The sequence below is a fragment of the Erpetoichthys calabaricus genome, chromosome 10 (assembly GCF_900747795.2).
Source record: "Erpetoichthys calabaricus chromosome 10, fErpCal1.3, whole genome shotgun sequence".
NCBI lineage: Eukaryota > Metazoa > Chordata > Cladistia > Polypteriformes > Polypteridae > Erpetoichthys > Erpetoichthys calabaricus.
Window position 1 is genome coordinate 126,908,585 of NC_041403.2, and position 21,504 is coordinate 126,930,088.

General features: G+C 38.1%; 1 protein-coding gene across 1 annotated transcript; it reads left to right on the forward strand.

The window, feature by feature from the left end:
- Positions 1-14,662: 14,662 nt before the first annotated feature.
- LOC127529439 (odorant receptor 131-2-like) lies at positions 14,663-15,873 on the forward strand. Its single transcript, XM_051933003.1, has one exon. The coding sequence runs from the start codon at positions 14,677-14,679 to the stop codon at positions 15,694-15,696; it is 1,020 nt and encodes a 339-aa protein (XP_051788963.1). The 5' UTR covers positions 14,663-14,676; the 3' UTR covers positions 15,697-15,873.
- The last annotated feature ends 5,631 nt before the right edge of the window (positions 15,874-21,504 follow it).

A 21,504-nucleotide genomic window follows, 5' to 3' on the forward strand; every position in this document is an offset into this window, starting at 1 on the left:
AAGACTTTTTACTTTAATCAGCTTGTCACACATCATGGACAACAGGCAATTCGTCCTTCCAGGTTTTGCATCTGTAGTTGACGAGATGCTCAGACAGGAGAGGACTGAATTTACTGATCAGCTCTATGCACCCCAAAAATGCCCTTGCTTGAGAAGAAAGTTGTTCATTCTCACCACAAAAAGGCAGACCATGGAAAGCTGGGAATTTTACTGTGGTAATTATGTGTTTCAGTATGTTATGCCAGTATGTTTGCTATGCAATTATATCCTTGGAATCAGAATTCTAGTATCTATTGTTTTTTGCAATGAATGCCTATGTGCTGCTTTAATGTGTTCGTTTGACCTTTCATGTTCAGACAAGTGATTAGAAATGTTTTACCAGTCATTCTATCCTGAACTAAACTGGATATCCTTTTAGAGAGAAGATTACGGCAATGACAGTAAACAGAGCCAGTTGATAGGGAGTACACTAACCATTCTTTCAGATGGATCTCTCTGTTTTTCATTCATTGGTAAAAGTAATCTCTAGTTAAGCTCCTGTTTATAATCCCATATTTCCTGGAAGAGTCAGAGAAGTCACTTATATTTTGGTTGGGATTGTTAAAGCTGAAGTAATCCTTAACTTTTGCTTCAGATGGAGCAACAACAGAAAATGGATCTGTGTGCTCAGGTTCCTTGTCATTGTCATTACAAACGAGTGGAAATACTCGTAAACCACCTCATAGCCACTCATTGTTTATTCACTTTTCTTTCTTTTAGCAACTCCAGAAGTCACAGACATTTTATTTAATGCAGGCAATCACATTACATACAAAGCAACAGTCGACTGGAGGAGGGAAATGCGGTGGTGAGAACAGAGTATTGTGGAGAGAGAGAGAGAAAGAGAAAGAAAACCTGTGTTTGTGCGTTTGGAACTATGTGGATGTATTGTGTGGAATAAATCTTCCATTATTTGAACCCAGGACTCTTTGTGTGTTCATGTTTGGGTTTTGGGGCTCACTGATGGCCTAGTTCCACTACAGTCTACACAGATGTGAGTCTAACATTTGACTAGTAAAAGATAGTGGTGGTGCCAGTTATGAAGATGTTGAGGAGGAACGGGCAGGTCAAAGAGCCCCGGAACAATAAGTGATGTCATATGTGTTTCATTTGTTGGTTTTCAGATGTGCAGCAGGAAGTAGAGGAGAAGCTTCATTAGGCAATCAACAAGCCCTGTTTCCCAGGCATGTGTGAGTGAAAATACACTACACACACAAACACGCACACACACATATATATCTTTTGAGCAGGCAATAGCAGGAAGCATTTGCCTTGCAATAATGGTCATTAAATATGTAGAAAGAATGATGTCACTAACATGCCATAATTGTCCCCCACCCCAGGTTATACCTGCATAGGCATGTACTCTAGTTTGCCTATGCATAAATTCAGCACTGGACTTTGCTATTTGTTTTTAGTTCTAGAAGGGTAAACAGAAAGCTGAAAATGATCAATGAAACCCCCATGGTAAGTCAGCTGATGGTGAAGAGTTAGGACTTGCACTTGGTGGTAAAAGAGACCTGAGTAAGTTTAAAAAAAAAAATGAAATATTTAAATGAAGCAGTAGCGAGGGTAATAAATATAATGAAGTAAAAGTACATTTTGTCTACAAATGAAATTGAGTAAAAGTAGAAAAGTATTGTTGCCAAACAACTATTCTGAAACTTACAATTTTTCCAGACGTACAGGTGATGAATTACAGTACATATTCCTACCAGCTCTTATTCTGTGTTATTTATGTGTGTTTTCATTTGTCACCAGAAAGTGCTGACTTATGTAGTTGCTGCTTCAATTCAAGCAGTTCGTATTGAAAAGATTTTCCTGGGTTGTGAGTGGCTGCATAATTTATTTAATATTTGCATTTTGCCAGATGATGATGCCGATAATCAGTGATCTGATGCCAATCAAGATGCAGGGGCTCAGTGTAAAAGATGATAGTAGCTGTGCCAGACAAATACACAAGCATGAATCACTGATATTGTCTAAAGCAACAATATGAAAAAATGTCATGAAAATTACAAAAAATAGTTTCGTTTTATTTTTTATTTTTCCACAATTTTTTTTTTTTATAAAATTCAGACCTTGTTTGTTAGTTAAGTATTAATTCATAAAATTACTTTTCTAATTTTCATTTTAGTTTTCATTTGTAGGTCAAAAGTCCTGTCTTTCACTGAAAAAGTCTTTCCTGTGAGTCTTTGTGTTTCCTGTTAATGTACTCACTGATGATTTTGAAAGTAACCATTCAACAATAGTTTAGCAAGAAAAGCGTTCATATTGCATGTTTTGAACAAGTGACTGGTTAAAAGAAATGTAGATTTTGAGACATGAGAAACATTATTTTTTTAATTTTTTCTATGGATGTTTTAAATATCATTTACCATTGTACAGCACTGGTCACCATCGAGTTGTTCTTTCTCTCCATTCTGAATGAAAACAGGAGATTAAAATTTTTTCTTGGCCACCATTAGAAAGAATATAGAATTCAGAATATGTCAAAATAAATGCAAAACTAATAAAAACTAAAATATAAAAGAAAAGCAATCAAATTGTATACAAACCAATTTCTCTGAATCATGAATCAAAACCTACTAACATGAGGAAAATTTTAAAAACTAGCATGTCAAAGACAAGAAAACATACAAAATGAACAAAAACAGAAAAACACTTAATGAAAAACAATAAATACAAAAAGAAGAAAAGTAGTAAAACAATTTCATCAATATTTCATGTTTTTTTTATTTCATTTCATTTGATTTAATTTTTCACCACTTATCTAAGACTGGTTTGTGGGGACAATAGTCTTAATAGTTAGGCCCACATGTTCCTGTCCCCAGCCACACTCGCCAACTCATACTGTGGTATCCCAAAACGTTTCAGGCCATCTTGGAGATATAATCTTCTCAGTGAAATCTTGGTCTTCCCCAAGATCTCCTACCAGGTGGTTGTGCCCATAAAACCTCTGCAGGGAGGCATTCGGGAGGTATCCATATCAGATGTCCCAACCACTTCAATTGGCTCCTCTTGATGCAGCGGGCTAGCGGCTTTACTCTAGGCCTGCGTCTCTGCTTCTCCCCCTATTTTCACTCACTATTTTTTCACTCATATGCAGATGACACCCAGTTATACCTTTCATTTTGATCAAATGATGTTTCTCCAATGTTGTCTTTAATTAGTTGTGTTAGTAAATTAAAGGAGTGGATAAATGAGAACTACTTGTCTTTAAATACAGATAAAACAGAGATGTTAATTGTTGGAGGGAATGACGCTGATCACAACAATATTTTGTCATCATTTAACTCAGTTGGAATCCCCATTAATTTCACTGAATCAACCCGCAATCTAGGAGTTATCTTTGACTCTAGCATGTCATTTAAAGCGCACATTGTAAAGTTGTCCAAATCATATTTCTTCCATATTAAAAATGTTAGGAAATTAAGGCGCTTTTTAAATAAACAGGATTCTGAGAAATTAATTCATGCATTTATTTCTAGTAGGATTAATTACTGCAATGCGGTGTTCACTGGATATTCAAACTGTTCTTTATACAGCCTCCAGTTAATCCAAAATGCTGCTGCAAGAATTATTACAAGAACAAGAAAACACGAACACATAACTCCAGTTCTTAAATCTTTACACTGGCTCCTAGTTAAGTTTAGGGCAGATTTCAAAATCCTCCTTTTAACATATAAAGAATTAAATGGCCGAGGTCCGGCTTACTTGTCTGAACTTATCATGACTTACAAACCAGAGCGCACATTAAGATCTCAAGATGCCAGTCTGCTTATGATTCCAAGGATTAATAAAATAATAGTGGGAGGTCAAGCTTTTAGTTACAGGGTCCCTAAACTGTGGAATGGTGTGCCTGCTACTATAAGAGATGCCCCTTCGGTCTCAGCTTTTAAATCCCTGCTGAAGACTCACTACTTCAGTTTAGCATATCCTGACTAGAGCTTCTGATTAACTGTACAGATTGCATCTCGGTTGTTAGTCATTAGCACTAAAACATAAGTAACATGATAGTTAGAATTGGATACTAACCCTCACCTATTCTGTTTGTCTTCTCGGTACTCAAATGTGGCACTTGGTGCCACGGCCCACCTGCCAAGTTGTTTTGCCTGCCTAAAGTAAAGTCATCCCTGATGGATGATTGCAGGAATCGTGGGAAAGAGGGGTCCTTTCGTCGAATTGGCTGGCCCAGCGCTGTTTCAGCCGTGGAATGGCCAAATGGGGTAAGGAAGCTTGATGGATGAGGTCTCCAGGACTCTAAACAAAACCAAAACATATTATGTGATATCATCTACTGTTAAATTCTACTACGTACTTCTAAAATTTTTATTTTTATACTGTATTGAGGATTTGTTCTGTTTTGTGTATTGTATTGAATTGTACTGACCCCCTTCTTTTTGACACCCACTGCACGCCCAACCTACCTAGAAAGGGGTCTCTCTTTGAACTGTCTTTCCCAATGTTTCTTCTATTTTTTTCCTACAAGGTTTTTTTTGGGAGTTTTTCCTTGTCTTCTTAGAGAGTCAAGGCTGGGGGGCTGTCAAGAGGCAGGGCCTGTTAAAGCCCATTGCGGCACTTCTTGTGTGATTTTGGGCTATACAAAAATAAATTGTATTGTATTGTAATGTATTTCTAAGAGAGGGCCCAGCCACCTGGGGAAACAATTCATTTCACCCGCTTGTATCCACAATCGCGTTGTAACTGTCATTACCCTAAGCTTATGACCATAGGTAAAGGTGGAGCACTGAACGATGCATGCGTTGCACTAAACTTACAATCCATGCTTCTTGTTCTATAGAAACTATGGGGATTCGAGGGGGTTTGGGGGCTATGAAGATGCTCGTGTTTTGACCGAGCACATGTAAAGTTCAGTAGACTTTTCCTGAACCATTCATTCATGCATGCATAGCCACACTCATTTCACAGTGTGGCCCTGCTGGAGCAGAATTAAAATGTTTGCAGAAGCACACACTCGCACTTTAAACATTTAAAAAGGTAAGTGTCTGTACTTTAGTGATTGTAAATTGTTTTACATTGGTCTTAACAAACTTATTCTTTGAATTGGTAATGTCTGGCAGGTGCATTACCAGAGAAAGGTATATAACATTATCAAATGCATGCATAATTCTTACTTTGTCTTTGTTTAGTTTTGTACACTGTGTTTCACTTTTATCTATCCATTCTTTGTACACTTTATTTAAAAACACCATACATGCACACATACATTACTGTTGTGCACTCTTGACTTATTATACATTAATTATCGAGCTCCATGTTTTGTTTCCTCCTGCACTATAAGTAATTTAGTTATCTATGTTCACACAGCTTATTTTAATTCAATCTTTATGATTTCAACTCAGTAACATCTGAAGATTTTCTAGAATGACCTATTTTTTGTCCAGCCACAATTTTCCCAAGAAGACTATGTCTAAACTTTTAGCTAGCCTTTCCAAAATAACTACAGTTAGGTCCATAAATATTTGGACAGAGACAACTTTTTTCTAATTTTGGTTCTGTACATTACCACAATGAATTTTACATGAAACAACTCAGATGCAGTTGAAGTGCAGCCTTTCAGCTTTAATTCAGTGGGGTGAACAAAACGATTGCATAAAAATGTGAGGCAACTAAAGCATTTTTTTAACACAATCCCTTCATTTCAGGGGCTCAAAAGTAATTGGACAATTGACTCAAAGGCTATTTCATGGGCAGGTGTGGGCAAGTCCGTCGTTATGTCATTATCAATTAAGCAGATAAAAGGCCTGGAGTTGATTTGAGGTGTGGTGCTTGCATGTGGAAGATTTTGCTGTGAACAGACAACATGCAGTCAAAGGAGCTCTCCATGCAGGTGAAAGAAGCCATCCTTAAGCTGCGAAAACAGAAAAAATCCATCCGAGAAATTGCTACAGTATTACGAGTGGCAAAATCTACAGTTTGGTACATCCTGAGAAAGAAAGCAAGCACTGGTGAACTCAGCAACGCAAAAAGACCTGGACGTCCATGGAAGACAACAGTGGTGGATGATCGCAGAATCATTTCCATGGTGAAGAGAAACCCCTTCACAACAGCCAACCAAGTGAACAACACTCTCCGGGGGTAGGCGTATCGATATGCCAAGTCTACCATAAAGAGAAGACTGCATGAAAGTAAATACAGAGGGTGCACTGCAAGGTGCAAGTCACTCATAAGCATCAAGAATAGAAAGGCTAGATTGGAATATGCTAAAGAACATCTAAAAAAGCCAGCACAATTCTGGAAAAACATTCTTTGGACAGATGAAACCAAGATCAACCTCTACCAGAATGATGACAAGAAAAAAGTATGGAGAAGGTGTGGAACAGCTCATTATCCAAAGCATACCACATCATCTGTAAAACACGGTGGAGGCAGTGTGATGGCTTGGGCGTGCATGACTGCCACTGGCACTGGGACACTAGTGTTTATTGATGATGTGACACAGGACAGAAGCAGCCGAATGAATTCTGAGGTGTTCAGAGACATACTGTCTGCTCAAATCCAGCTAAATGCAGTCACATTGACTGGGTGGCGTTTCATGATACAGATGGACAATGACCCAAAACATACCGCCAAAGCAACCCAGGAGTTTATTAAAGCAAAGAAGTGGAAAATTCTTGAATGACCAAGTCAGTCACCTGATCTTAACCCAAATGAGCATGCATTTCACTTATTGAAGACTAAACTTCGGACTTAACACTAGAATTACCAGAGCCTACGAAAAAACTCGTATATCCGGCCCACCTTAAATCGCTTCTTAAAACCTTTCTCACCTCTCCGCCAGCGTCTTTTGTCATCTAAATGTACTGATAAAGACAAGCTGCCAGCAGCCAGCTATTCCATCCCCCCAACGACTTAGAACGTAAACAGGCTTTTCCCAGCTCTTGCCTTGATTGATTACCTGGGAGTGAAGTGGAGTTTTAGAGTCGAAATAATAAGATTGTTATTTGAAACACACGCATTTCATATGTGTTGCATTTCTACAGTAATCTGTGTAAACACATTGTTAAAACAGAAAAGTGTTATATATTCTAGTAGCAATTGACAAAATGTAGGCATAAACTATATAATGTATGAAGCCTGAAGTCCAAATATCAAAGAAACACTTTCACAAAAGGTACAAAAAAAAGCCACCGCCAAAAAAACCCGCCTTAGTGTGAGACATTGACATTAATTAACTATCACTGCTTCCGTGGCGTAACAGTATCAGTCGCTGACTGGGAATCAGAAGGTCATGAGTTCGATCCTGCACAACTCCCATTTGAGAAGTGTTCTTATTTTCACTATTTTAGAATAAAAAGATACATTTGATTTCAGTCTGTAACAGCTGGTGTAATTTATGATATTTGTAAAGGTTAGCTTTATTTTTTTAAAATTCACTTTTCATTGTCTCAGTCGCGTTCAGGATCCATCCCTACCACCCCCCACCTGACACTGCTGTTTTTACATAAAGACGTGCTATAGTTCTGCAGTGTATCACGATACATACGACCGCGTGTTTTTTTCCCCCAGTATTGCCAGTCCCCACATGTTGCTGTATGCTGTTTCTTTTGTACTCCAGGACATGCAGAGGAAAGCACAGTAAAGAGCAGTAACTTCAGCGCTATATGCAATCATCAGACACTCCCCATCTGATGCTGTTTTCACATAAAGACGCGCTAAAGCTCTGCAGTGTACTTGTGACTGCATTGTCGTACCAATGCTTGCGAACTGAAGTGTCTGCATGCACTTTTCGTGGCATTTTACGTGTATTTTTTGAGCATGCCCATGTAGCTCAAACACAGGAACATATGTTGATGTAAAAGTATAACAAAACAAGTGCACTTTTATTCAAGACTATAACCGAAGAAAAAAGAAAGCAAGTTACAGTGCTAAGAACTGCTGATTTCCATTCTGTGCTATATAACTTAACATTTGAATCTGATGATTGCATATAGCGCTTATTTAGTGTGCGCAAGAACATGCAGGTGGCCAGTTGCTGAGTGCTACAACGCACATTTTACAAAAAAAAAAGACAAATATATGTGACATTTTGAAGAAATCATTTTATGACGCGAATAGTACCAATCAGAAAACATCGTCGAAGTAATGCAATATTATTTGAAAACGAACAGCATCAGGTTGGGTGTGAAGTTATACTGGCGCTGTTTGAGTCAGATCAGAAGCTGAATAAGCTGAACAAGCTCCTGTTCTGACTCTAAGTAAAAAAGCATGAATTAATCAACAGAAATAACCGCGATTGACATTTTAAAGTTAACGATTTACAGTGCATACCAATTTATAAATTCAATGTCCGTTTGAGGAAAAAAAAAAACACTTTCTTCAAAGCTGGGAATTGAACTCGCGTCTCTGTGGCACAGTAAGGCAGTGGTGCTCCAAGTCAGCAAACCGTCCTTATAACTTATTTTTTCAAGATTCATAACACACAGACAGACAGAGCACTGCGTAATACAGAGACAGACAGGCAGAGATATACAAACAAACAGGGAAGGCACATGTACTGAAAGATAAAGCACTGAATAAGCTCACGCGCTCTAACATCACCCCTCCCCCCGATCTGACTCTCTAAGTAACAGCGCAAGTACAGACACAAATCAAGTGCATGTGTGTACTGTATAATATTAACAAAAGAGCAGCTTACTACTGAAAACGGCAAATATAGGAGTGAGTGGGGATCGAACCAGTACTCTTGATCACACTTGGTGATGTCAATCGCGGTTATTTCTGTTTATTAATTCATGCTTTTTTACTTAGTCAGAACAGGAGCTTGTTCAGCTTATTCAGCTTCTGATCTGACTCAAACAGCGCCAGTATAACTTCACACCCGATCTGACGCTGTTCGTTTTCAAATAATATTGCATTACTTCGACGATGTTTTCTGATTGGTACTATTCGCGTCATAAAATGATTTCTTCAAAACGTCACATATATTTGTCTCTTTCTTTTTTTTAAAATGTGCGTTGTAGCACGCAGCAACTGGCCACCTGCATGTTCTTGGGTACACTAAACAAGACAGCGCTATATGCAATCATCAGATTCAAATGTTAAGTTATATAGCACAGAATGGAAATCAGCAGTTCTTAGCATTCCACCATGCAAGCTGTCATATCAACCGCCATACTGTAACTTGCTTTCTTTTTTCTTCGGTTATAGTCTTGAATAAAAGTGCACTTGTTTTGTTATACTTTTACATCAACATATGTTCCTGTGTTTGAGCTACATGGGCATGCTCAAAAAATACACGTGTAATGCCACGAAAAGTGCATGCAGACACTTCAGTTCGCAAGCATTGGTACGACAATGCAGTCACAAGTACACTGCAGGGCTTTAGCGCGTCTTTATGTGAAAACAGCATCAGATGGGGAGTGTCTGATGATTGCATATAGCGCTGAAGTTACTGCTCTTTACTATGCTTTCCTCTGCATGTCCTGGAGTACAAAAGAAACAGCATACGGCAACACGTGGGGACTGGCAATACTGGGGAAAAAAAAACACGCGGTCGTATGTATCGTGATACACTGCAGAACTATAGCGAGTCTTTATGTAACAACAGCAGTGTCAGGTGGGGGGCGGTAGGGATGGATCCTGAACGCGACTGAGACAATGAAAAGTGAATTTTAAAAAAATAAAGCTAACCTTTACAAATATCATAAATTGCACCGGCTGTTACAGACTGAAATCAAATGTATCGTTTTATTCTAAAATAGTGAAAATAAGAACACTTCTCAAATGGGAGTTGTGCAGGATCGAACTCATGACCTTCTGATTCCCAGTCAGCGACTGATACTGTTACGCCACGGAAGCAGTGATAGTTAATTCATGTCAATGTCTCACACTAAGGCGGGTTTTTTTTGGCGGTGGCTTTTTTTTTGTACCTTTTGTGAAAGTGTTTCTTTGATATTTGGACTTCAGGCTTCATACATTATATAATTTATGCCTACATTTTGTCAATTGCTACTAGAATATATAACACGTTTCTGTTTTAACAATGTGTTTAAACAGATTACTGTAGAAATGCAACACATATGAAATGCGTGTGTTTCAAATAACAATCTTATTATTTCGACTCTAAAACTCCACTTCACTCCCAGGTAATCAATCAAGGCAAGAGCTGGGAAAAGCCTGTTTACGTTCTAAGTCGTTGGGGGGATGGAATAGCCGGCTGCTGGCAGCTTGTCTTTATCAGTACATTTAGATGACAAAAGACTCTGGCGGAGAGGTGAGAAAGGTTTTAAGAAGCGATTTAAGGTGGGCCGGATATACGAGTTTTTTCGTAGGCTCTGGTAATTCTAGTGTTAAAGGCCCACAAACAAACAGCAACTGAAAGCCGCTGCAGTAAAGGCCTAGCAGAGCATTAAAAAGGAAGAAACCCAGCATCTGGTGATGTCCATGAGTACAAGACTTCAGGCTGTCATTGCCAGCAAAGGGTTTTCAACCAAGTATTAGAAATTAACATTTTATTTCCAGTTATTTAATTTGTCTAATTATGCTTTAGTTGCCTCACGTTTTTATGCAATCGTTTTGTTCACCCCACTGATTTATAGCTGAAAGTCTGCACTTCAACTGCATCTGAGTTGTTTCATTTAAAATTCATTGTGGTAATGTACAGAACCAAAATTAGAAAAAAGTTGTCTCTGTCCAAATATTTATGGACCTAACTGTAAGTCCTCTTTCTTAATCTTTACTAATGTAGATGTAAATGTGAGAATGTGTATTTCTGAAAAGTACAACTTAGTCTATAAGAGAGAAATCTTTGCAAAAGAACTACAAAAAATGTGTAAAATATATATCAGATAACATCGAATGCTGTAAAAGAATGCACACAACAGAGTGAAATGTTTGGGAATCCACCCCGCATACTTGTAAAAAGGTTGGTTAGGTAGGTCTTTACAGACATAGACAGGAAGTAATGTAATGGGATGGTGAAATACTGTGGACCAGAAATGACATCAGAGGGAGGTGGTATCTTGAGGACCGGAAGAGGAAGTGATGCTAGCTGTCTTATGAGGACAGAAAGTGGCTTTAGGATAAGGGTTCATCGGCTGGTCTGCAGAGAAAGAGGAGAAATAGTTAGAGGGCAGTGCCAACCCCTGGTCTGGTGGGAACATACAAGTATTCGAGCCCATAAATTTTCTCTCAAGAGCACATGTATGACAATGCATAACATCTTAAAAGAGGTCAAAATGCTGTATTTGTTGCTATCATGCTATTGTGAGTGTAGCTTGGCAAAGTGTGCCAGAAAGTGTGTAGAAAGTAATTAAGCATAAGGACCACACCAGAACATTATTGATCACCTCTGGCTACAATGGATGTGTCTTTTCAGAAATCATGTGTGAAGCCCTTTCCATTGTAGAGTCCTATAAAACAAACAGCCATAGGAGTTGCTATTTTAGTTTCAGTTTCTGACGTTTGAAGTTAAACTGTATAGTATGGATACACAGATAGGGTGAGAAGCACAGACATCTGGGAGAGGCTAGAAGGAGAACCTCTGACCCCCAGTATGTAGAGGAGCTGAGGCATCTGACATAGATAACTTCCAGATACCTCGATGAGCAGGTTTTAAGAGCATGACCAGTTTGGAAGAGACCCCAGCAGGCCTGAATTAACCATTAAGCAAAATAAGCATGTGTTTAGGGCATCAAGGAAACGGGAACCACAGAAATTTTCTATTGCTGGATTTACCATGGACCATATGGTGCAAAACTACAAAATAAACATTATTTACCGTCTTACTGTAGCTTTTGGTTCATTTTGAAAAATAAAATTTTATTTAATGGTTTATTATTGTTTAAATTTTGAATTTAATATATATGCGGGCACCAAAATCTTTTAAGTGCTTAGGGCCTCTAAAGGTAAAGGTCTTAATCTGGCCCTGGACCCCAAGGAAGATCCAGGACCTGATGGGAGGATTATATCTCCCAGTTCACCTTGGAATGCTTTAGGATCCCACAATATGAGTTGGCAAGTGTGGCTGGGGAATGGAATATATGACCCTCACTGCTTAGACTGTTACTCCCACAACATGTTTTCAGATAATTGGTGGAAAATGAATGAATGAATAATATAACACTGCATGTCCCATCAGTGATATGCTCTTGCAAATTTTGCAATCAATACTCAATGAATAGCTACAAGCTTGAAAGCAAATTTTATTTGAATCCAGGAATTTCAAAAAGTATAAATTAGCAATTGACAATACAAGTACATTCTCTCTCTCTGAAGGTACTAAAGTTGCAAAATTCAAAGCAGCCATTATTTTATGGCAAATATGTTCTGAGATTTTTCATGTAAGGAAAATAGAAGTTTTGTAGTTTCAGGTTCTACTCACTAATTATGCCGTTGAATAATGGTGAAATGTTGCATGTTGATAAGTAAGAATTTTACAGTATCCTGAACACATAACAATAGTGAGCATATAAACTCTATCACTATTATAGCCCTTTTTAAAGAGTAGTTTTTCAGTGTATTCATATTTAAAATGAAAAGCACCTACTGGAATCGCCCTGTCTGTCTGCATGCAACAACACAGGTCCCAATGAACTAATTTTTTTTTAAATTTCAGAGAGTTGTTCTTCAAGAAAATTTGCTGGGAAAGATCAGTTTTCCATAAATACATTACATTGTACAAAGGTTTCAAATTTCAAAATCTCCCATTGAAAAGCATTGGCAAATCTGTGAGCTTCCGTATCTTAATACAGAGAAACATTCTGTGTGACAGTTACGGATTAGTTTATTGCTTCAAAGCTATCTACAGAGTGGTCACTCCAACTTGTGTATTTTTCATGTTTTCCTGTTTTACTCCTCTAACAGCCAATCCTGACAACAAAACAGATTATCCAATACAAGTTAGTCAAACTCTGGGGAAAGCACGCAAAAAGTATTGTAAAGTACTGTTAAAAATCATCTATTTAATGAAGTCTACAAATGCATGTAAGTGGATTCTGTTATCACTGTTATTTTTGAATCACTCACTTGGCTCACTTACAAAATATGTAATATACAAAAATTTGAGACCTGACTGTTTGAAGTAATGAAGAAAATGTGAAATGCTCCAAATTTCAAACCAGCTAAGTCCCCAACCTTACCGGAATGTTAAATCATGGGTACATTTTCTCACTTGTTAATATATTTTGCTAGTACAATTAAATTCAGCCTGTTATCTAATTACCTTTGCATGTATTAACCTGTAACTGCATTCTTTCCACAGAGTATATAGCATAATAAATTAATTTAAAGATAACACACTGCATAGTGAACAACATGGTAGATGGATGATTTTATATTTCTTTCATGTAAGACTACTTACTGGCATATTTCCCCATGGTATATGACAATGACGCCAGGCCGTTTACTAATCCTTTATGTCCCTTCTGACCTTATTTCAAAATTGCATCAGAATCTATTTTGAAAAGAAATAATCAAGACAGGTTTTCTATATAAATCCCCTAAAAACTTTCTCGAGTAAGATGCTGAACCATCGGTAAGTAATTTATTCATTATTTCGAGAAAATTTGATTGAAATGAAGCTATTTTAGACATTCAACTTGAATACAGGTAGCAACAGGTATCTGCACATCATTTAAAAATATTTATTTTTTAGTTAATTGTTTGAGTTATCATAACGATAAAAGCAAAAGATCATTTATTCCTTGAATTAAAGACTTAAATTAAAATATTGATACCAAGCATGTCTACAACCTGTAGACATTTTTTTATGCTACGGTCACAGATAATTGCTTGATATTTACTTTTTATGCATTCTTCATAGTTTTTTATGGACATATCTGTATTATTTTTGTTAATGTAATGTACAGTTGTCCCTCTAAAATTACACAAGGGCAGTGTCCAATCCATTACTGAATCACATCAAAGAAGAAGGTGCCTCTTAAATGTTAAATGTGAAGTGAATACAACTGGTTGTGATAGGGTATTGCTTGTAAACATTTTTCAAGAAGAAAAAGATCAAGTAAAACTGAAAAGATAAGTGCTGATTGACACTTCAAAAGAAGAACTCCAAAGCTCCAGCGATTTCACAGACTTTTGTATTAAGATATAAACCATATTCATAATAAATTTGGTCATTTTTAATACCATATGTGATACACCGTATGGAAATCTTTTGAATCAAAATAACTAGGAAGGCAAAAATATAGCTGGCAATATTTTCATTCTAGAACAGGATATTTCTGAGCTTCTAATACTTTAAGACCTGGTTTTCAATCATAGAAGTCAGATGTTTTTACTCAGCTACTGAAAACTTACTTTTTAAAGTGAAGTACAATGGTGCTGCATGATGTAACAAGTTTGCAGGTACCTTTTCTCTAAATAAGATGACATATTCACAAAACAGAGCATATTATTTTCAAAAACAAGTAAGTTATATGCAACAAGTTATATGCATTTGGAGCTTGAAGCTATATCTGTGCATCTGTCTCAGCAAAACAGATTGGATGCTGCCAAGATATTGTTTTTTTAATATTATCATGCAATTTGGGTCATTTTAAAATGAAAATACTAAAAGCTCAACTCCCAATGAATAGAATACCTTATAAAATATACTGATTCATGAGTATGACATGTATTTTTTTTGTTTTTAGCAGACACAAAGGCATTTAAATGAACAAATCTGAACATATGGTCACAGTGGCCCTCAGCAATGATGAACTTTTTTTCAAAAATTACACCTCTTTTGAAGCAAAGGCTGTTATTAAAATGTCAGTTCTGCTTTTTCTCTGTGTACTAACTAATTGTTTTAATGGAATACTGATCTACTGTTACTTCAGATACCCTATTTTTATGGAGAACTCACGCTATGTGCTCTTCATTCATATGGTGTTTAATGATTCATTTGAGTTAACCATTGGTTTAACAATGCACATCTGGCTTGAAGCCACTCCTTTAATGCTAGTTCCAGTGTGCTATACTCTTCTGGTGATAGCTGTCTCCTCCACCTTAAACAACCCAATAAATCTGGCACTCATGGCACTTGAACGCTACATTGCCATTTGCAAACCACTACACCACCCAAAATTTTGCACCTTTTATCGATGCATTGCAATTTTAGGACTGGCTTGGGTGATAAGTGCCATCCCAGCAATCACTGACCTCATCATTGTCTTCTGTGTGGAACCCTTGAGCTTCTTCAGAACTTCAATGTACTGTGTCCGTGGAAGTTTATTCAGAGCCCCTTTTCAAGAACAGAACAGGCTGATTACACAAGTGATATTGTTCACTAGTGTGACTCTCATAATTATTCTCACATATATACAGATTGTTTCTGCTGCTCGGTCAGCAAGCCTCTCCAAAAAATCTTCAGCCAAGAAAGCTTACAACACTGTTTTGCTACATGGCATACAGCTCATGCTTAGCATGCTTGCTTTCCTTGCTCCTCTAACTGACAATCTTATCTGGAGTCTGCCAAACCAGTACCAGAAAGACCTCTCCTTTTTCAGATACATTATAGCATATGTCATTCCAAGATTATTGAGCCCCCTTATCTATGGAATTAGGGAGGAAAACTTTAGAAAACATCTGAGAGAATGCTTGCCAGGTTGGCTAAACAATATCAGGCCTCTCAATTTAAACATAATAGTGAAGCCAAGAGGAAAGAAAGACAAGAGAGTGAGAGCAAGTTAGCAAGTTAAGGTGTCCTACTTCATAAAAATGCATTCATCCTCTCAGGCTTTTTCACTATAAGGGAAAGGTAGTCTTTTAATGGAAGAAGATACAAAGATTCACAGATATGTTTTTAGTTTAAAAGGTAATAAAGTGCTTTAACTACCATTTAGAATATCATTAAGTGACCCACACTGACTCATCCATATAACTAGTTACATACAAAACTACAGAAATTATTTTAAACATATTTTTAAACTATCCAGTTTATACCGTTGAGTGGGGCACTATGTGGCAATATTGTCTCCAAAATGTGTTATTTTTCTTTATATGGTGTCATAAAACAGAGTGATGGCATAAGTGTGGCTGCTTAAGCAGTTGCTCCCTGGTGGAACCCTTTAAATAAGATTGGTTTAAAGAGAAATGATACAAATACTAACAAAGGTGAAACATTTTTTAAAAGTACTAAAGCAGTTTTTGTGTTCCAACGGAATAACTATATTTATGTGTCTCACTAAGGTAAAGATGAAATAAGTGCTTTAACTTCAGTGATGCTGAGGAATTTTCTTGTATACTCTATAGAGGACATGTCCTACACAGAACACTCATTCTCTTGTAAATTTTAGGAATCTGAACCTGAGCACAGTATGATGTTTTCCAAGTTATAATTTTATTATCAGCTGAGCATTGCTTTTTGTAAAAACGGAATGCAGGTGCTTCTTAATGTCTGGCAAAGTTTCCAAATGTTCTGCAGTGATGTATGGTTATGAAAGGCGTTTTCTTATTGAATGACACTTGTAATTCTTCACGCATAATCAATTGTTAGTATGGAATGTTTATTGTGCTAGAGCTGTAACTCTGTTCCAAAGCTTAACCTAATAAAGAACATGTTTCTTTAATTCTCTTTGGCATAGCTAGTGTTTTTCTTTTGTAATGTCTGATAAGGTATTTTAAAACATAGCTAACACCATAAACATCTTAAACCATAAATTTATTAAGAGCTGATTGTTAACAAAGATATATCAAAAAGTCAGTACAGAGAAAAATTCAGGGTACTGGTGTGAATGTGAAACTTAATATCTATGTGTTTAAAAAGAATCCCTAAATTTATGAGAAAAAAAAACTCCACAATTAGAGAATCTTGCAACCTGTTACCATTAATTTCACAAGACACAGTCAAATTACGTATATGTGCAACCAGGGCAAATTTGTAAAGATTTTCATGAAATACAATACAGTACAGTACAGTACAGTCAGTCAGTCAGTCAGTCAGTCAGTCAGTCAGTCAGTCAGTCAGACAGACAGACAGACAGACAGACAGACAGACAGACAGACAGACAGACAGACAGACAGACAGACAGATAGATAGATAGATAGATAGATAGATAGATAGATAGATAGATAGATAGAAGTGATCAAATCAGTAAATGCCCAACATTATATATTCCTTGCAATATGATAAATAAAACCATAAAGGCACCCCAGTTCTCTTTCATTGAATTTACAGTATATCTGAATCATTATCTGGTTACAGCATAACTGCCCAGCTTGTCCAGCGAAACAACTTCACATTATTCAAATGTTTTGCTTTTCATACAATTGGCCCCAACACTGCTCAGTAGTCCTTGTTATTTCCATAATCTCAGATCTGAGTTCACAGGTATGTTGTGTATGGCTCCTTGAAAACCTGTTCTATTGGGGTCATGTGAACAATTGATTACACTAGTTGGTAAATCAAAAGCTTTGAATTTTCTCTAGCATGATGTTCCTATTGATGGTTCATTACCCTAAGGGTATAGAACGTACCCTGCTTTTTTGCCCTGGTTGATTAACTTTAGTCTTGAGTTGCCCTTGAATTTTTCTTGTAATTAAAGTACTTGAGCAAATTTATTTGTAGGACACTCAACTAAATAAATTAGTTTATCATTGCATGCCCCTAAGATGGAAAAACCATATATAAAATATAAGTCACAAAACAAAGCTCAAAACCATAAAACTTTGCTATCTGTCATCACAGCAAACCACTAAACAAAGACATAGTCAAAATACCATTACACAAATACAGTATCTACAACCAAGAAGACCATAACTATATAGATACTCTCAAGATTTTTAGGCTTCTATGCAGTCTCAGATAATCAGGACATACTGTAAAATACACATGAGACATAACTAAGGCATTGATATATAGACAAAATGAAAAACAAAATATACAAATAAACATAAGCAATACTAATGTGACCAAAAGAAAATGAGCAAAAAGAACATAAAACAAAGATTTGAACTACAGCCAGAGAAGGACCCCTGGCTGAAACATGGCAGATAGCAAATATACATATTTTTTAATTTTAGTGATGACCTTTAGCACAGGATAAACCTTAAAAATGTATTCTCCATATTCCAGAGACCACAAAAACACATAAACAAAATTAAACAAATAATGCATAAATTCATGAAAAATTAAAGGAAAAACAGAATCATAACAATCATATAATAGCAAAACCATACTGACATTGGTGTTTAAACTTCTATTCTATTTAAATACAACTGCTGAGAGTCGCTACCACTATCATTATCCTTGCCCATGCTGTTCTCCCTTCTGTATGACTCTGCAGTAGACTTTTATTGAAATGTTGTCTTTTGCTGAAATATTGACCGTGTTCTGTCAATGAAATTTGAAAGTGATCCAGGAGATAAATGTATAAGTAAAAAAAAAAGTAAAAACTTTGGAGATGAGAAACATGATTAAAAAGCCAAAGCAAGAGACAAAACCAGTGACAAAAGTCAGAACCATAAACAGGAAACAATAAAAAAAGATTTCAGCAAAAGAATGTTTGGAAAAAGGTTTTGAATGTGCAAATCAGATAAGAAAATTAACTTTAAGCTGACCTTTTAACCTGTCACATCGACTACCCTCGAGACAAGACCTCTGAGGCTATGCCTTTTATAAACACAGAACATTGTCCTAATGACAGTGACCAAAATGGTGATGACCAATAAGAAAAAAAAATGGCACAAAAAATTAAATAACTACTAAAAAGAATGAAAAAATGAAAACTGACACCACAATTAAATTCAAAACATCAAAAAAGTGTGATGCATCATTTAAAATGAATGAGATAAATACATAAAAATATATAAAGATCCAAAATCATAATAGGCTGAAATTAAGAAAAAATGATGTCAGCCCTTTTTTACTTTTAAAAAGACATTGGAGCTAATGGTATCTAATTTTAAAATTAGGTCATTTTTAGGAAATAAATAAGTAAATACAAACCTTCAATGCCTTGGTTGCATGCCTGAATACATCTTTTAGAAGGGAGGATTGGTAACTGTGCTCATACTTCACTTGTCACATTCCAAATCATGTACAGGGGTATTTTGTCATCACTTGACATCAACAGAAATCATTCTGAAAAGTCATAAATGTGTTTTTGTCTATACAAAGCAGAGACAACCATGGTCCAGAAAGAGCTAACATAATATTTACAGGATTTTGCTGCTGAAAGATACAGATCATCTATCAAGGAACACAGTGAGTACCATCAATAAGTTGTAGAAGTAATATGGCACCACTAGGAAATTATGAGAATCAGAACTCTTCGGCTTCGAGGAGATTCTGGTCCACCGTCCGGCGTCTCAGGAGGGGGAAGCAGTGCAGTGTCAACACTGTGTATGGTGGGGATGGTGCGCTGCTGACCTCGACTCGGGACGTTGTGGGTCGGTGGGGGGAGTACTTCGAAGACCTCCTCAATCCCACTAACATGCCTTCCAATGAGGAAGCAGAGCCTGGGGACTCGGAGGTGGGCTCCCCCATCTCTGGGATTGAGGTCACCGAGGTGGTCAAAAAACTCCTTGGTGGCAGGTCCCCGGGGGTGGATGAGATACGCCCGGAGTTCCTCAAGGCTCTGGATGTTGTAGGGCTGTCTTGGTTGACATGTCTCTGCAACATCACATGGACATCAGGGACAGTGCCTCTGGATTGGCAGACCGGGGTGGTGGTCCCACTCTTTAAGAAGGGGGACCGGAGGGTGTGTTCCAACTACAGAGGAATCACACTCCTCAGCCTCCCTGGAAAAGTCTATTCGGGGGTTCTGGAGAGGAGGGTCCGTCGGATAGTCGAACCTCGGATTCAGGAGGAACAGTGTGGTTTTCGTCCTGGTCGTGGAACAGTGGACCAGCTCTACACCCTTAGCAGGGTCCTGGATGGTGCATGGGAGTTCGCCCAACCAGTCTACATGTGTTTTGTGGACTTGGAAAAGGTGTTCGACCGTGTCCCTCGGGGAATCCTGTGGGGGGTACTCCGAGAGTATGGGGTACCGGACCCCCTGATAAGAGCTGTTCGGTCCCTGTACGATCGGTGTCAGAGCTTGGTCCACATTGCCAGCAGTAAGTCGAACTCATTTCCAGTGAGAGTTGGACTCCGCCAGGGCTGCCCTTTGTCACCGATTCTGTTCATAACTTTTATGGACAAAATTTCTAGGCGCAGCCAGGGTGTTGAGGGGGTCCGGCTTGGTGGACTCAGGATTGGGTCACTGCTTTTTGCAGATGATGTTGTCCTGTTTGCTTCATCAGGCCGTGAACTTCAGCTCTCTCTGGATCGGTTCGCAGCTGAGTGTGAAGCGAATGGGATGGGAATCAGCATCTCCAAATCCGAGACCATGGTCCTCAGCTGGAAAAGGGTGGAGTGCCCTCTCAGGGTTGGGAGCGAGATCCTGCCCCAAGTGGAGGAGTTCAAGTATCTCGGGGTCTTGTTCACGAGTGAGGGAAGAATGGAGCATGAGATCGACAGGCGGATCGGTGCGGCATCCGCAGTAATGCGGGCTCTGCATCGGTCTGTCGTGGTGAAAAAGGAGCTGAGCCGTAAGGCAAAGCTCTCAATTTACCAGTCGATCTATGTTCCTACCCTCACCTATGGTCATGAGCTATGGGTAGGGACCGAAAGAACGAGATCGCGAATACAAGCGGCTGAAATGAATTTTCTCCGCAGGGTGTCTGGGCTCTCCCTTAAAGATAGGGTGAGAAGCTCAGTCATCAAGGAGGGGCTCAGAGTAGAGCCGCTGCTCCTCCGCATCGAGAGAAGTCAGATGAGGTGGCTCGGGCATCTGATCAGGATGCCTCCTGGACGCCTCCCTGGTGAAGTGTTCCAGGGAAGACCCAGGACACGCTGGAGGGACTATGTCTCCCGGCTGGCCTGGGAATGCCTCGGGATTCTTCCGGAAGAGCTAGAAGAAGTGGCCGGGAAGAGGGAAGTCTGGGCATCTCTGCTCAAGCTGCTGCCCCCGCGACCCGACCTCGGATAAGCGGAAGAGGATGGATGGATGAGAACTTCCTTCAAGAATTGATGATTAGGCATCAGAGAAACTATGGAGGGACAAGGACAACCTAAAATGAGATGCAAGGATCTATGGCAGTAGAGGCCAGTCACTGAATGCTACTACCATTTTGCATATTCTCCACTTATTTGAGCTGTGGGGTAACTTGGCAAGACAGAATCTGTTACTCACAAAAAAAAAAAAAAACAAAGAAGAGTAATGTTTGTAAGAAGACCCAAAAATTGTCTCTGAGAAAATGTTTTTCTAGATTTTCAAGACAGGCAAATACAAGCTCAAGCCAAAAATATAGGCCGGACCCAATGAATTGATTTCAAATGCATCAAGTTACTCCACACAGAAGGTACACAGCCTAGTGTTAAACCCAGGGGTCCAAGTTTTAAAGTCGCAATGATACATGATACTGTCCAGAGATGTATTATCTATTTGCACTTTTCTTGTGTCTTTTGTTTGGGATGCCTTGATTATTTGGTGGATGTAAATGGGTCCCTTGTTG

Bases quoted from the DNA above. Each gene is read 5' to 3' on its own strand.
- LOC127529439 (XM_051933003.1), top strand. From the start codon at position 14,677: ATGAACAAATCTGAACATATGGTCACAGTGGCCCTCAGCAATGATGAA.